Genomic DNA, 15,000 nt, shown 5'->3' with positions numbered 1-15,000 from the left:
GTCTCACAACCCTAACTGTTCAGTTGGTTAAGAACCCTGACTACTATGCAGGAGGGTCAGTTGAGCCCATGCGGTTATGTAATTTCAAGCGAGTGAAAGTTATCATCACAGTTAATGACAGCTTGAGCAGTTACAAAGAAGCCTGAAAAATTCCAGGTTTGAACGGGACCTTTATCGTGGATTCTTCCAGGCTTCTTTGCAACTGTTGATCAAGCTGCTTTATTAACTGCAATGATCACTTTCACTTCTGATAGAAATCAGGGTATTAACTTGGTCTTTACGGTTTAAGTCTAAGTGCAGGATCCAGTGCCCGGGAAATAGCCCCACTCCTGGCTGTATTTTTTATTTATCTTTTTTTGTGGTCTTATTCGCTCACTGAGACGTCCTTCAAGTTAATCCAGCCAGCACGACCACATGCTGACAGACGTAGACCTCAACGTTGGGGACTCCATGCCCGACTCTTCGCGAAAACACTGTTCGAAAGCAGGCTATTCCGGCGAAAGACGAAGGAATTATTGACTTAGTAACAAGGAAGAACCATTAAAAATTACCCTTTGAATAATTTAGAGAGGTTAACTGTCCGGTTTGGAAATAAAGAAAGTGCTGCGAAAGACTCCAGTTACAGGATTGAGGCTGGTAAATTATGCGTGCACTTAAATTTCCAACGTTACACCTAACGGTCAATTTATACCTGTTGAGGATCTGTTTCATCACAAGTTGATGTTTTTACAGGGCTTCCATCATCGCCACTAACAGCTCGTAAACACAGGCTTTTGTCCTTGTTTTCAATAACATGGGTAAGTTCGTGGTATCGCCAAGCCTAATTCAACGAAAGACAATGAGAAATAACTTTAAATGATGCACAATAATGGGCGGGCCACAGGCTCCCCTGGATCTTTAATTGTCTAAATCCAGTGATTGCAGAAATCTTGCATTATTGAAATCCGAAGGCGATTATGGGGTGGTTCGGATGGTTTGTTTCAATCTCTTAAATTGAAACGTTTTAAAAACACGTGATTTCTGGTGAAAAAAACTTAATTGCACAAATATCACTTTGATATTTTGAAGTCCATGTATGAAACACTTCAAAAAAGAGTTGACTTCAAGGATATTGACAAGCCACAATCATCCTTCAAATCGTTAGAAATAATTTTAAGGACCTAAATTTCAAACGCTGCATGTTGTTGGTGGGGGAGGTGTCCAAGGAGTCCCTTTAAAGGATCTGCGTTTGGCAAGCAACTCTCTGAACCCTTTTCACTAAACCCTAGATCTGCCACACATTGTGTGGTCTTTTTATCAGACAACATCACCCAGTTAATGACAATTCTTACATCTCTTTAGTCTCTTCCAAGTGAAACCCGCACCAAAAGTGAGATACCAGTAGCCATGAATAATTTACAAGGCAGTGATCGAAGCATGTACAGTGCATCAAACACATAACAAACATTAAAATGGAAAATTCGAGCCGCTAATGGCGTTCACCTGATTTCCCTCTTGTCCATGGCAACCGTACAACTCCACATCACTCCCTAATGGCTGCTCCATTGTGTCAACACACATTCCATTGAAACTTGATTTAATTTCGAAGGGTCCTCTGCAAATTGCAACAGATAACAATTATAAACAACCTCAACAATAATGAGAATAATGACAAAATAATTATAATTAATTAACTTACACCAGGGGGCCGTTTCTCAAAAGTCCCGAAACTTTACGGGCCGTTTTCGGGTGTCACAATTCCCTTTGTATCTCAAGAAAGGAGAAGATTTAATTCGTCAAACCACATTTATTTTTCTTTTTGTTGCCTTAAATACAGTCATGTTAAAAGATCGGCTTCCCAAAACAAGCAGTTGGCAATTTCACAAATGGCTTTTCGGGCCCGAAAAGTTTTCGGGACTTTCGAGAAACGGGCCTCAGACCCTGTGTAAGAGAAAGAGATCTACAAGTACCTACTGGCAAATACCACTTCCCTGAGAAAGGGTGTTAGGGTTAGGGTTAGAGAGTAAGAGTAAGGTCTGGCATGTGATGCCTTTTATAAAATAATTATTGGAAAGGTATGTGTTTTATTTACCTTGAAACTATTGATTGTCCTCCAGGTTTTGCAGTAGTTCTTCCATGGTTCACAAGTTTCTGTTGATTTTCATTTAAACTACTTCCATGTAATGAATCAAGCGCTTGAGAAGCAATCTGGCGCTTTTCAGCATACTTCTCCTCTAGGACAGTTATCTTCTGATGTAAATGGGACAGAGTGTCATTTATCCTTTTATGCAGCACTTGAGACAGGAACTTCACAGAAGTCTTCTCTTCTGTGATCTCTGAGCTAAATATCAAAATTAAAGTAAATTACACTCCCTAAGTGCTAGATGACCGTAACTACGTGTACAGTAAGTAAAAGCCATTTACGTGTTTTTTTAATTCATGAATATGGATTCTTGGCAACTCCCTTTCCAAAATGGGAGGCGCCGTGGCCTCATGGTTGGGGCGCTCGACTCCGGATCGAGTGGTCCGGGTTCGGGTCCTGGCTGGGGACGTGGTGTTGTGTTCTTGGGCAAAACACTTTACTGTCACGGTGCCTCTCTCCACCCAGGTGTATAAATAGGTACTGGCGAATTTAATGCTGGGGGTAGCCCTGCGATGGCCTAGCATCCCATCGAGGGGGAAGTAGAAATACTCCCAGTCGCTTCATGCTACAGAAACCGGAGATAAGTGCCGGCCTGGTGGGCCTTCTAGGCTCGTGGCAGACTTTACCTTACCTTTACCCTTTCCAAAACATTTAGTCCTCTATTTTCAGTCCTTTTATATTAACAAACTTACATCTGCTTGTGTCCACATAAATAACTACAGTAAGTTAAATATTTATTATCCAACTGTATTAGTTATTGTACAAAAACGCATGAAACGAGTACAAATATTCCATGACATTGTACAGTTAGTTATTTGTACACTTGGTTATTGTACAGTAGTATTAAACCAGTTTGACTAGTTTAGTTGCTGAAATTGCCCCGCACACACGTTCTCGGTTGTTTACAATTCATTTCCTAAAAGTTTAGTGCAAAAAAAAGTTGGATAATAAATAGCTTATTAGATGTTTTGGTATGTAGTATTGCTGAGTATTTTTACGAGTTGTGCTGTATTTTGACGAGCCTGCTTAAGATATATTTATGATGTTTTCATTGTAATTGTTTTTCTGATTTATGTGAGATCTGTCCCAAGCCAGTTCATCTGAAATAACAGTTCCCTCTCTCCAAGTTACTCACTTTCAGCCAGAGATCTGTTGGTACCTCCCAGAGATAGTGACTGTATCCTTGCCATGCCTTCGCCCCGCACTAATTATTGTAAAAGAAGTCTGTCCTTAGTGTAGCTGTACTGCGGAATAGTCTGCCCTTGGATATTTGACAGTCACTCTCTCTTAATGAATTTAAATCTAACTTGAAGAACTTCCTTGTAAAGCAGGTTTCTTATCATTTCTTTTATTGTTTGTTCTTTGTAAGCGCCGGTCACGGCTGCATGCACTTAGCTTCTACTCCAGGAAATTTCCTATTTACAGCTTGCTAATCCATTATTAAGGTCTTCGAATCTCAAGACAAGAAGGTTTTATGGCTCTGTCGTCGTGATGCATCCCTTTCAATCTTTCTCGATTTGTTTTGGGGTATTTTTTGGTGTTTTCTGTTCTTGTCTAATTGAACCCGCTCAACGGTCACCATCGAAGCAGGTTTCGAATCAAGACTTTGACCTCTATTGTCACGGTATGAGGGCTGAAACTATCTCTTCTCAAGTACCAAGTCGTCGGCCTAGAGGCAGGAGAGCTGGTTTGAAAACCAAAGCTGAAGAATTAAAGAAAATAATCAACATTCCTGTGCTTAATTCGCCGCGAGTTTCATATGCAAATTACTCAAACTCATCTCGGAGGGCGAATTTGAATAATTTGATTCCTATTCCAGCAAAGAAACACCAAGTCCAACCCGCGGTCGGCTCTCATTTTGTTCCATCGATTATGCTGTCCAATCCTATGTCTCTGACACCAAAGCTGAGTGAGGTCCGAGAACTTCTTCTACGGCAAAATGTCCAAATCGGATGTATTGTGGAGTCTTGGCTTAAAGAACACATTAGCGACTCGGTTGTAAACATTGAGGGCTACAATATCATGCGGAAAGACCGCTCTACATTCGACCACGGAGGAGTGTGTGTGTATATCAAAGAGGACATAAAATACGAACTTGCGGAAACCTTAACATGCTGCATCGACCATGAAATTATTTGGGTTAAACTGATGCCCTCAAGATCTCCTCGCGGTTTTTCGTGCGTGATTTTAGCTGTTGTTTACTACCCCGGCCGGACAAGCCCGGTGGAGTCCGATGGTCAGAAGCTACTCAATCATCTATTTGACAGTTTGACAGCAGCAGAAGCCATGTTTCCTAACTGCGGGCTAATTATTGCTGGCGATTTTAACCGCTTGAATACTGGTCGCTTGCAGCGTCATTTCAAACTGAAACAACTTGTGAAATTTCCAACAAGAGGCGATGCAACGCTTGACCTGGTTTTAACCAACTTGGGCGACCATTTCTCGACTCCAGAATGTTTTCCACCCTTTGGCCTTTCAGACCATTGTACAGTTATCGTCCAGCCAAGGAAGAGAGTACCCAATCAACACACTCGGAAGTCCATTACCATCAGGGACATTAGAGACAGCAATAAGATGTGCCTTGGTCGGTACTTTAGTAGTATCAATTGGTCTGTTGTCATCAGTCAGCCTACCTGTGAGGAAAAACTCCAGGTCTTTAACGAAGTGATTGAAATCGGCATGAGTAATATCATGCCTGAGAGAATGATCCAAGTCTACCCAAAGGACGCCCCTTGGATGTCGGTCAAGCTGAAGGAGCTAATACGCAAGCGCCAGCAAGCATTTCACGCCAATAAATCAGGCCTGATGTACAAGTACTATCGTAATGCAGTAAATAAAGAAAGGAAACGGTGTAAAGCAAAGTATTACACTTCTAAGGTGAAAGATCTTAAAGGTGTCAACCCGCGCCAGTGGTGGAGCGAAGTGAATAAGCTCAGTGGATCAAAAAAGCAAAATTCGTCACTATTTTCCTCCCTCAATGTTCCTGAGTATAACAACTTGTCTCCAACAGAAGTTGCTAATTCCATCAACCATGCATTACTGGAGCCACTTCAACCTTACGAGCCCATCGACAGCGAGCGTGAGGCCCTACAATTGCCCCTAGAAGAGAATCCAGAGTTCCTAGAGGTGTCCGTGCAAAGAGTGTACAACAACCTGCTTCACCTGAATAAGCATAAAGCTTCTGGCCCGGATGGCCTTTCCAACTGGGTGTTAAAGGAGTACGCCGAAATCCTAGTTACTCCTGTTCAAAACATCCTGAACGCCTCATACAGTGAGCAAAAACTACCCTCAATGTGGAAAATTGCAGATGTCATCCCCCTGCCCAAGGTGAAGCAAGTCACCGACCCAAAAAAGGAACTGCGTCCAATCTCTCTCACGTCTACCCTCTCGAAAATATCTGAGGACTTTATTGTTTCTGATTACATAAAACCTGCCCTAGAGAGCCTAGTTGACTCCAACCAGTTTGGTACCATATCTGGTTCTTCAACCGTGTTGGCACTCATTAGTATGATTCATAAGTGGCTCGAAGCAACGGATGGTAACGGTGCTTCTGTGCGTGTCCTTCTCTTTGATTATCGAAAGGCCTTTGACCTCATAGACCACAAGAGTTTGGTCAACAAATTGAAGCGGGTCAATATTCCTAATAGTGTAATCAACTGGGTGATTGACTTCCTGTCAGGAAGATCTCAAAGAGTCAAACTTGGGAAGGACTGCGTTTCAGAGTGGGGCACAGTGCCGTCTGGAGTGCCACAGGGGACAAAGTTGGGTCCCTGGCTTTTTCTCTTGATGATTAATGACTTGACTGTTCCAAGCATCTTCAACATGTGGAAATATGTTGATGATACTACGGTATCAGAGAACATACCTAAAGGCCAACAGAGCAAGTCACAAGAAGCAGTAGATGCAATCTACGATTGGTCCAAGGAAAATTTGTTCCAGCTTAATGGCGAGAAGACTAAAGAGTTAGTTATATCCTTCAGTCGTGACTCCCCGCAACTCCCTAGGGTTTGCATAGACGGAACTCCTATCAAAACCATACAGAGCACAAAGCTACTCGGCTTGACAATCAATGATACGCTAACGTGGCACGACCATATAGAAGAACTTGTTAAAAAAGCGTCGAAGAAACTGTACTTTCTTATTCAACTTAAGCGCGCGCACGTTCCTACTTCAGATCTTGTAACATATTTTTGCGCATGTATCAGGTCTTCACTAGATTACGCTTGTCCTGTTTTCCATTACAGTTTACCAAAGTATCTACAAGTCGAGCTCGAAAGAGTGCAAAGGAGGGCCCTATCATGCATTTTTCCCAGGGTGCACTACTCGGACGCCCTTCAGTTAGCAGGGCTTGAGTCCATCAGGGCCCACCAGGAAAAGTTAACAGAACACCTTTTTAAGTCTATTGTTAATGATCCACGGAGTAAGATTACCAGCCTCCTGCCTCCCTCAGTTTCTATCTCATATGAGCTGAGAAGGCAGAGGAGGTTTGCCATGCCTCTTGTAAAGACAAATAGATTTGCAAATTCATTCATAGTTAAGAGTGCGAGGGAAGCATTTAAGTAATTTCTGACAGTAGTCGCTTTGTAATTATATAATAGTAGTAGTTTTTAAATCATTTCTTATATTTCTTACTTGTAAAGAGGCGCAATTCAGTTTTTTTTAACTGCAATGTTTTTTTCTTAATAAACACACACAGTCAGACAGTCAGACAGTCAGTTGTGGTAGTTTTTAGTAGTTTAATTTAGTTAGGTAGTTACTAGATTTATTTAATTCATTATTGTAAAGTCCTGAAGGAAATACCGTGTCTAAATAAAGATTTTACCTTTTTTTTTACCTTAGGCTAGTCCCAGTCATGGCTCTGGCATATTCAGAAATGTATGTAATAACATTCATGACAAGTTTCACATTACAATAATTAACTGTTAACCCTATCTGGAAGTGAGACTTGATATAGATTTTACTCTGTCTAATGCCAGACAATTTTACTCATCAATGGAGAGGGGGGGGAGGGGGAGGGGTAGGGGAATGTGTAGTATGGTTAGGGAGTCAATGGGTTAAGCAGGCAAGTGAGGGTTTCCCCCTTTTAGCAGTGGGTGTCCAATAAGCCATTTTACAGTTGTTTGCTCAGTGACCTAGCTTATAAATGGCTACGAACCTGCTTCATGGTGACCTTGTATTGATACAGAACTCACTGCTTTAATTTATAAATATAAATTGTGTTTTTGTAATTCTAATTTAGTCTACATTACCATCAGAAAAGAACATTTTGAAGGTTTGAATCAAAACCTTGTCACCAGCAGTCTCGATCACTTCCATTCTTAGGCCAGGCAACTTAGTAACAACTGTAAAATGGTCTATCATGGTAAAACATTATAATGATTGGATCCTATCAGAAAGGCAATATTTTGACATGTGGGTAAAACTATTATCGGCAATTTTTGAGGCTGTCTGTGAGTCTCCAACTGTTGCCATGGTAAGGAATGACAGTCCACTAAAAGACATCTACAACTCGTTTTCCTCAAACTACATGTACAACAATGACCTATCAGTCTACCCTGGAGAAATCCTGATTAAATTTCTTAGCAGCTTTGTAAAAAACGGCTTTAAAATATCATGTTTTAACCCGCTAATGGGTATTTCACCTGAACCACCCAAAAAAACATCTTGCAAGGTTACAGTAAGTGAAATCCGGCTCGACAAGTTAATGAGCAAGAGGCAAATAAGAGAAAGGATGTCACAAACTATCACAAGATATTTTGGTTATGTTATAAAGCAAATAGTAAATGGTAATCGCCTGTACTATCAAGTTATAGTTGCCCTTGGGAGGTTTTCTAAGCACTCAAGAAGTTAGAGTCCACTAATGGCTATCACCTTGTGCACGCATTTCTCGGGCTTAGCAAGTCCTGTGTGCAACTATAACTCAGTAGTACATGCTGAACCGTTTACTATTTCTTAAACTAATATTAAACTATTTGGTAAAAAGCTGTACAGGAACAAGAAGAAAAAATTTCCACCAGCAAAATTATAGCTATTTTTTATATTTCAATAATGCAAAATACCGGTAAGTAAAGGAAATTTATTACAAGAGCATTGAGTGCATTTTGTGATTTATGGCATGAGTGATGTTTTGAAAATTTTCTTTAAATTAAACCATAAATCACATTTAATGTAAATTCAAGCAAGCTCAATAATACCATTTTTTATTTATTACATTAAAAAAAAAATTACTCTATCACTGTGTTTCCACAGTAACTTCCGTATTGCACTCTACAACCTATTCTTGAATGCATTATTTGTCATTGACCAATCAGAGAGTATACAGTCATGAAAGAATGACACTTGTATAGAAAGAATCGAGTTGGGTTTTTAAGGAAAAATTTTGGATGTTTGCTTTAATAATTTACCGAACCCAACAGGCCATAATTCTTGTTTTTACGATTTTAGCTGACTTTTTTCTTGGAGGTAATTTGTTGTGTGTAGCTTGGGATCCATTCTCCATGTGGTAAAAAACAGTTTAAATTTGAGCCTCTTCCCATGTGGCAAGTAAACATCACCAGGTATGACTATTTTAAGCTAAGAATAGTCCTATCATTAATGTGGACCCAATTATTGATGTGCATCAGTATAAAAGATACAAATTTCTACATCACTAAAATGCACCCATTTCCCACCCAGTTCGCAGCCCATGCTTACAACTATTTCAGTCTTTATCCCCTTCAAGATTTTCCAATTCACTTGCCTAACTTCTGGCTCCACGCCTCTTTCTAATCTTTATCTGAGAACTGATGCTAAGATACAGTGGGGAAGAGAAGACACTTCACAAGAAAACACAGAAAAGAAACAAATAAAGGTGATTTAACAGTAATGTTATTCTATGCCCTTCTAAATCCCTGGGTCTCCAAAACGGTTAATGCTTGCAATGCACATGGAGTTTCATTTACTAACCTTAAATAATCAATTTGTTCCTGAAGAGAAGAGTGAAGACTTGATAACATCTTAAAAACAACAAAAACATTACAAGTCATCCACCTATAGAAAAAAAGGAATTCTATCTCACTTTCTTTAGAAAAAGAAAGAACTTGGGTTTGGTTACAAAAATAATAATTATCTTATTATCAAATTGAATACTGTTAAGACCTGCAGTTATGTTTTTACTATCTTCAGCACTGTCCAATTCCAGAATCTTAATAATTAATGTACAACCATAATAAATAATGATTAAACTTGATGAACGCATGTATTTGAAGCAAGGGCTTTACAAAATAGACAAAAGAGAGAAATGATCCTTGCACTTATCTGGACAATTTAAGCATTGGCTCTTTTAGACACCTGAATAATTCAGGTGGGTCCAATGGGATTTGAACCAATAACCTCTGCAATGCCAGTGCGATTCTCTAGATATCACAAGAGCCACACAGTTGGGAGCAGGTCAATTTGCTGGGCTCATAGACCGGTGAAATGACTTGATCAAATTAAATTCTGAAGTGAGGGCTATAGACAAAACTTCACGCATATATGAACAATTTAAGCAATTGTCTCTTAGACACACTTGAACTTTTAATTTCAGGTGGATCGGCTTAAATGCCGTAGTCAGGGTTGGAATCCCGTTGGAGACACCCAAATTTTTCAGATGTCTATAAGAGACAATTGCTTAAATTGTCAAGACAAATGCGATCAATACATGTATGTACACATACACATTACTCCTTGTGGTGTTTCTCTATGGCCAGCTGGTCTTACTATCTCCTCTATGCCTTTTGCTAACTATTTTACATCAAGTGCCTTCCGCCAAATACAAAGCTTCCTTTTTGAGGGTAATTCACTCAGAACCAGTGGAACCAACTGTTTGCTTGTTCTTGCTCGTCTTTGTTAATGCCTCTCTAAGACACAATGCTCAATCTTCAATTTGTCTTCATCAAGGAAGCTTTTAATCCTCCTCTTTACGATAGCAAGTGACTGCGGCATCAGGAATCCTGGTCCAACCAAGTTTCCATGTGGTACTTGTAATTATCCCCAGTGAGCCAAAGAGCTATTGAACCAAAGAGTGTCACAGCTGGTTTTGTGAACACCTGAACTGCATTGCAATGTCTGTGCAATCCTATCGTGATTACAATGCAGACTCCAAGAACTTTAGTTTGGCTGTGTAATATGTGCTCATTCTCAAATTTTTCCACAACTTTTTTTGTTAGGTGCAGACTTTTCCAGCTATAATAGCTTTGAAAGCTTGGCCTCTGAGGGTGACTCTCCTGGTCGGCCACTACATACTTCTAGTCCCTCCAGCGTTACTGCTCATCATCAAGAAAGAAAGAAATCAACAAAAAGGAAAGCTTAAACTCTTATTGATTAATAATTGTAATTTGGCCTCAACATGAGCACCTGAAAGAGAGCTGCACTTAACTCAGTCTATGATTGACTTACACCAACCGGAAGTCATCTTCAGCTGTGAAATGGAAATCTATCCATCTGTTCCCACATACTCAATCTTTCCTGATACTTAAAGATTTACCGTAAAGATAGATCATTATCAGGAGGCTGCATGGTTATTCCAGTCAGGAAGAATCTTTATTTGACTCTAAACTCCTTAGGGTGTGAAATCATTGCAGTTTCAATACAACTTGCCAGACTGAAAAACCTATTTATGGCCAGCTACTACATATCCCCATCTGGTCAACTACATGTGTATTATCACTTCACTTACTGGATGACCCTCTTAGCAAGTTGTTCTCTGCAGCTTCATTCTCCCTACTTATCTTGGGACATGATTTTAATAGCATTGGGATTGACTGTTCAGATGATCATCAGTATGGCAACCCCTCAATGCCTGTGAACAAGCCCTCTTAGAAGTTTCTGATAAATATAGTCTACCTCAGCACGTTCACTCAACAACTCTGCCATGCTCAGGCCACCTGTTAGACCTGGTTTTTATATCATATCCTACAGTCATCCAGGAGTGCCATGTCCTGCCCAGTATTAGTGATCATGATGCTGTAACAGTTCTATTTGAAGTTAGCATGTCTCTAAAGTGTCCTCCAAAATCACCACAGAACATTTTGCAGTGTCACAAAGCTGACTTTGATGGCTTAAGATCTCATCCATCCTCATTTGCCACTACGTATCTCTATTCTAACCCCATTAACAGGTCAATCGGGAGGCGCTGTGGCCTCATGGTTAGTGCGCTTGACTCCCGATTCAGTGGTCTGGGTTTGGGTCCTGGCTGGGGACATTGTGTTGAGTTCTTGGGCAGAGCACTTTACTCTCACGGTGCCTCTCTCCGCCCAGATGTATAAATGGGTACCGGCAAGTTTAAGGCTGAGGGTAACCCTGCAATGGACTAGCATCCCATCCAGGGGGGAGTAGAAATACTCCTTGTCACTTCATGCTCAGGAAACCGGGGATAAGCTTCAGCGTGTTGGGCCACTAGGCTAGTCAGAAAGCGCTTACCTAACAGGTTTATCAATGAGAAATGGAATATTATTGCTGAGAGTATAAAAGAGGCATTTGACAATTATCCCACATAAGATGTCTAAAGCAAAATGCCACCTCCCTTGGGTCAGCACTGCCACCAAGAACATGATGAATAAGCCTGACCGTGCTTATAAGACAGTTAAATGTACTGGCAAGTGCGAACACAGAAAAGCTTACAAAAAGCTCTGTAATGCTTCTCTCAAATGACTCGTAACACACATGAGAAACATGTAAACAAGATAATGGGTGGCCTTCAACCAGCAGACCCTGGCAATACCATTGGCAGGGTGTCCAAAGGGCGTGGTCATATCTTAAACTCCTCCGTGCTGAGTCAACTGGCATTCCAACTTTGTTTTGGAATAGCAAGTCTGTGCCTCCTATCATGCCAAAACTAAGGACCTGCATCAACAGTATGAAAGTGTCTTTACATGTGAGGACTTATGTGCTATGCTGTCACTTGATGCATTTCCGTATCCTGACATCCCGGAGTTATCTGTGTCTGAGTTAGGTGCGATGAAATTATCTCAGAAAATTGACATAAGCAAAGTGGCAGGTCCAGATCTTATCATGGCTTGAATCCTTAAAGAAGCTGCCATAGAACTAACTCCTATTTTAACTTCAATTTTCCAACAGTCCTACGACTCTTACTTGTCTCTTAGTGTACCTGCTGACTGGAAAAAAGCTAATGTTGCCGCAATGTATAAAAACGCCTGAAATCTTATCCAAAGAATTACAGGTAAAGGTAAAGTCACTTATTTAATGCCGGTAGTTCTTTCAGCTATGAGGCTGGTATCAATGGAAGCCGGCGGTGCGCCCTTAACCCCCTACCTCTGTCAGTGCTCCATTTTATGGGTGCTTAAAACTACAGCTACATGGATCAGAGGGAAGTTGAAATAGATGTTGAAGTCACCAAGGATCGAACCTGGGGACCTCTTTCGCCCAAAGCCGTGCACTAACCAACTGAACGATGCCTGCTCCTGGTTTTTCTCACCGCCTTAACTTACAAGGTTATGGACCACATAATATGTAGTCATCTGTCCCGCCATCTTTCAGTGAACACCATCATAACTCCACTCCAACATGGCTTCAGTGTGACTTGTCTTGCAACACTCAGCTGATATCAATCATTAATGAATGGGCTAAGGTTCTCAATATTCACAGTCAAGTTTAGACTTTGCCAAGGCCTTTGACTCTGTACCACATGAGAAGTTGCTACTCAAGGCTTGTCATCATGGCATTCATGGCAAGCTTTAAGAAACAAGTGGTTGTGTGACTTTCTATCTGATCGTTGGCAAAAGGTTGTGGTTAATGTGTCATGCTCCAAATGGTCACATGTGCAATCAGGTGTCCGGCAGGGTACCGTTCTTGCGCCAGTCCTGTTCCTTCTGTATATAAACAACCTGCCCACAGGCATATCATCTGAAGTTAGGTAGTACGCTGACAATACAGTTTTTGATCAATATGATCTCCATCAACTGGAGCAGTGGGCTGCTAACCCTGTGACCCTCTGTGTTAACCCATGAGTGATACTTACTCCAAAGAGGTTAAGTATTACAAGTATTTAGGTGTCTACATCACAAGGAAAGAAAAGGAAGGAAGGAAAGGAAAGGAAACAAACTTTATTTAAGTGTCCTCAGCTGGTCTCTACAATGCGAGGAAGTCAAAACAAAGGCAAATAAAATGTTGTGTCTTCTCCGGTGGAACCTCTCATCCTGCGACAGGGTGATCAAGTCATGATCCTTCATGTATGCTAGCCTGCTCTGTCCAATTGCAAAGTACACAAGCAGTAGGGAGTTAAGAAACCATGACAGCTACGGCGACAAAAACGTCACTCCAAACTATTAGTTTGAGGTAGGGTTAGGGTTCGTGTTTCACAATGTTTCTGTCTCGTTTATGCTGTTAGGGTTAGGGTTAGGGTTAAGTAAGGGTGAAGTATGCTGTAACCAGATTCTTACGTACAGATTTGAAGCAAAGAGAGAAAAGGAAAGATTCACAGTGACTGTTGTTTGTCCATGTTGTCATCTGAAAATTGGTCATTTTAAGTAGTTGTTTTGATGAGTACAGGAAAGAAATGTACAAAAATGTGTGCCACACATACAGCGCAATCATTTTTCCTCTTTTCACCAATAACATTACTGCCTTTTGGCATTGTCGTTGTTTATACTGTACTGTACTGTAGCCGTCCTCGTTTCTTAAACTCCCCATTGTTTGGTCACCACATACTGCCAAAGATATTTATGCCATTGACTTTATCCAGAGGAGAGCTGCCTGCTTTGTCCTTAATGACTACTCTTGCAACAGTAGCGTCTTTGTTATGCTAGCAGATCTGAACTGGCAATCACTTGAGGAACACCGCATCATCAATGATTTGTCGATGTTCTATAAGATCAATTCCAATTTTGCAAATATCTCTTTCCCAGCCGAAATTAGCCTAGGTTTTCAGGGCACTAGCAGGTCTTATGATTATAAATTTATGCCCCTATCAGCTTCAGTAATTACCTATAGATATTTGTTCTTCCATAGAACAATCCTAACCGTAACAAATGGTCTTCCTTTTTTCGTGGTACATGCATGCGTCATCTGTCAACGTTTTCAAAGCAAGCATTGTGCTTAATTAGGGTTATTTTATTAGCCTTCTGTTTCAGATGCTTATGTAACTTGTTATTCTGGTCCACAGTTACTAATATTTCGTTCAATGTAAATTGTATTTGTTTAGCTAGCCACTGATCAGCCATCGCCGGTTTAGAGTACTGATGGCAATTATCACAATTAAAGATTAAACATTAAAGGATGATTTCTTTCTTTGGTAATCAACCAAAACAAATAGTTATTATTTTTATCACAACATAGCATAGTAGACGTACTTGGTTTGCTATGTCGTATCTTCTTGTCACGAACAATGTTCCAGATATAAAGAAAATAGCTGCCCATGTTACAACACAAAGTATCAACACATATTTCTTGAACTGTCTTTGCGTCGTCCCACGTGAGAAAACAGTCCCTTGGGAGGCCATGAAGCTCTAAAGAGCTTTCCACTCGGAAATTAAATAAGCTCAAGCATGGAGTATTAACAGTACCTCACTTGCACAAGCTGCGCTAGTCGAAAAGGAGGACAAACAGTTATTAAAACAAAAGCCCTGTTACTCACACAATTTTGGCTGATAAGCCTTTTATGTATGTGTCCTCAAATGGCGAACAATGAAAGTCGAAGGATATCCTCACCCGGGTGGGGTTACATGTTATGTAACCATAAATTTCTGTTGATGACAGCTTGAAAGATATGAAACTGACTAGAGGTTCCTGTATTAGAATTCCATCTTGGTATTCATAGTAATAATATGATGAAAGAACGTGCCATGAAAAAAGAAATTTCAGGTCGACACGAAACCCCACAGGCGGAGAAGTGTGGTACC

At 40.5% G+C, this 15,000-nt stretch overlaps 2 protein-coding genes across 5 annotated transcripts in view; one reads left to right on the top strand and one right to left on the bottom strand.

Annotated features, from left to right (window-relative positions):
* Positions 1-14,748, bottom strand: part of LOC137980440 (polypeptide N-acetylgalactosaminyltransferase 4-like) — a 17,547-nt gene extending 2,799 nt beyond the window's left edge. Inside the window, exons 1-5 of one of the 2 annotated variants that reach the window (XM_068827885.1) lie at positions 14,452-14,748; positions 9,068-9,117; positions 2,072-2,320; positions 1,483-1,594; positions 692-820 (exon numbers count right to left, since the gene is read on the bottom strand). In XM_068827885.1, coding sequence (XP_068683986.1) covers positions 692-820; positions 1,483-1,594; positions 2,072-2,320; positions 9,068-9,117; positions 14,452-14,601 — 690 coding nt within the window. In that variant the 5' untranslated portion in view covers positions 14,602-14,748. The remainder of the gene's footprint in view (positions 1-691; positions 821-1,482; positions 1,595-2,071; positions 2,321-9,067; positions 9,118-14,451) is intronic. The other variant, XM_068827886.1, reaches the window with a different exon arrangement.
* Positions 14,749-14,828: 80 nt separating this feature from the next.
* Positions 14,829-15,000, top strand: part of LOC137980438 (ribosomal protein S6 kinase-like 1) — a 21,783-nt gene continuing 21,611 nt past the window's right edge. Inside the window, exon 1 of one of the 3 annotated variants that reach the window (XM_068827883.1) lies at positions 14,829-15,000. This exon is cut by the window's right edge and continues 164 nt beyond it. The gene's annotated coding sequence lies outside the window, so the exon portion shown is untranslated. The other 2 variants (XM_068827882.1, XM_068827884.1) reach the window with 2 other exon arrangements.

The sequence above is a fragment of the Montipora foliosa genome, chromosome 12, assembly GCF_036669935.1.
Source record: "Montipora foliosa isolate CH-2021 chromosome 12, ASM3666993v2, whole genome shotgun sequence".
Taxonomy (NCBI): domain Eukaryota; kingdom Metazoa; phylum Cnidaria; class Anthozoa; order Scleractinia; family Acroporidae; genus Montipora; species Montipora foliosa.
Note: the sequence above shows the minus strand (reverse complement) of the source record. Positions and strands in the feature narration are given on the sequence as shown.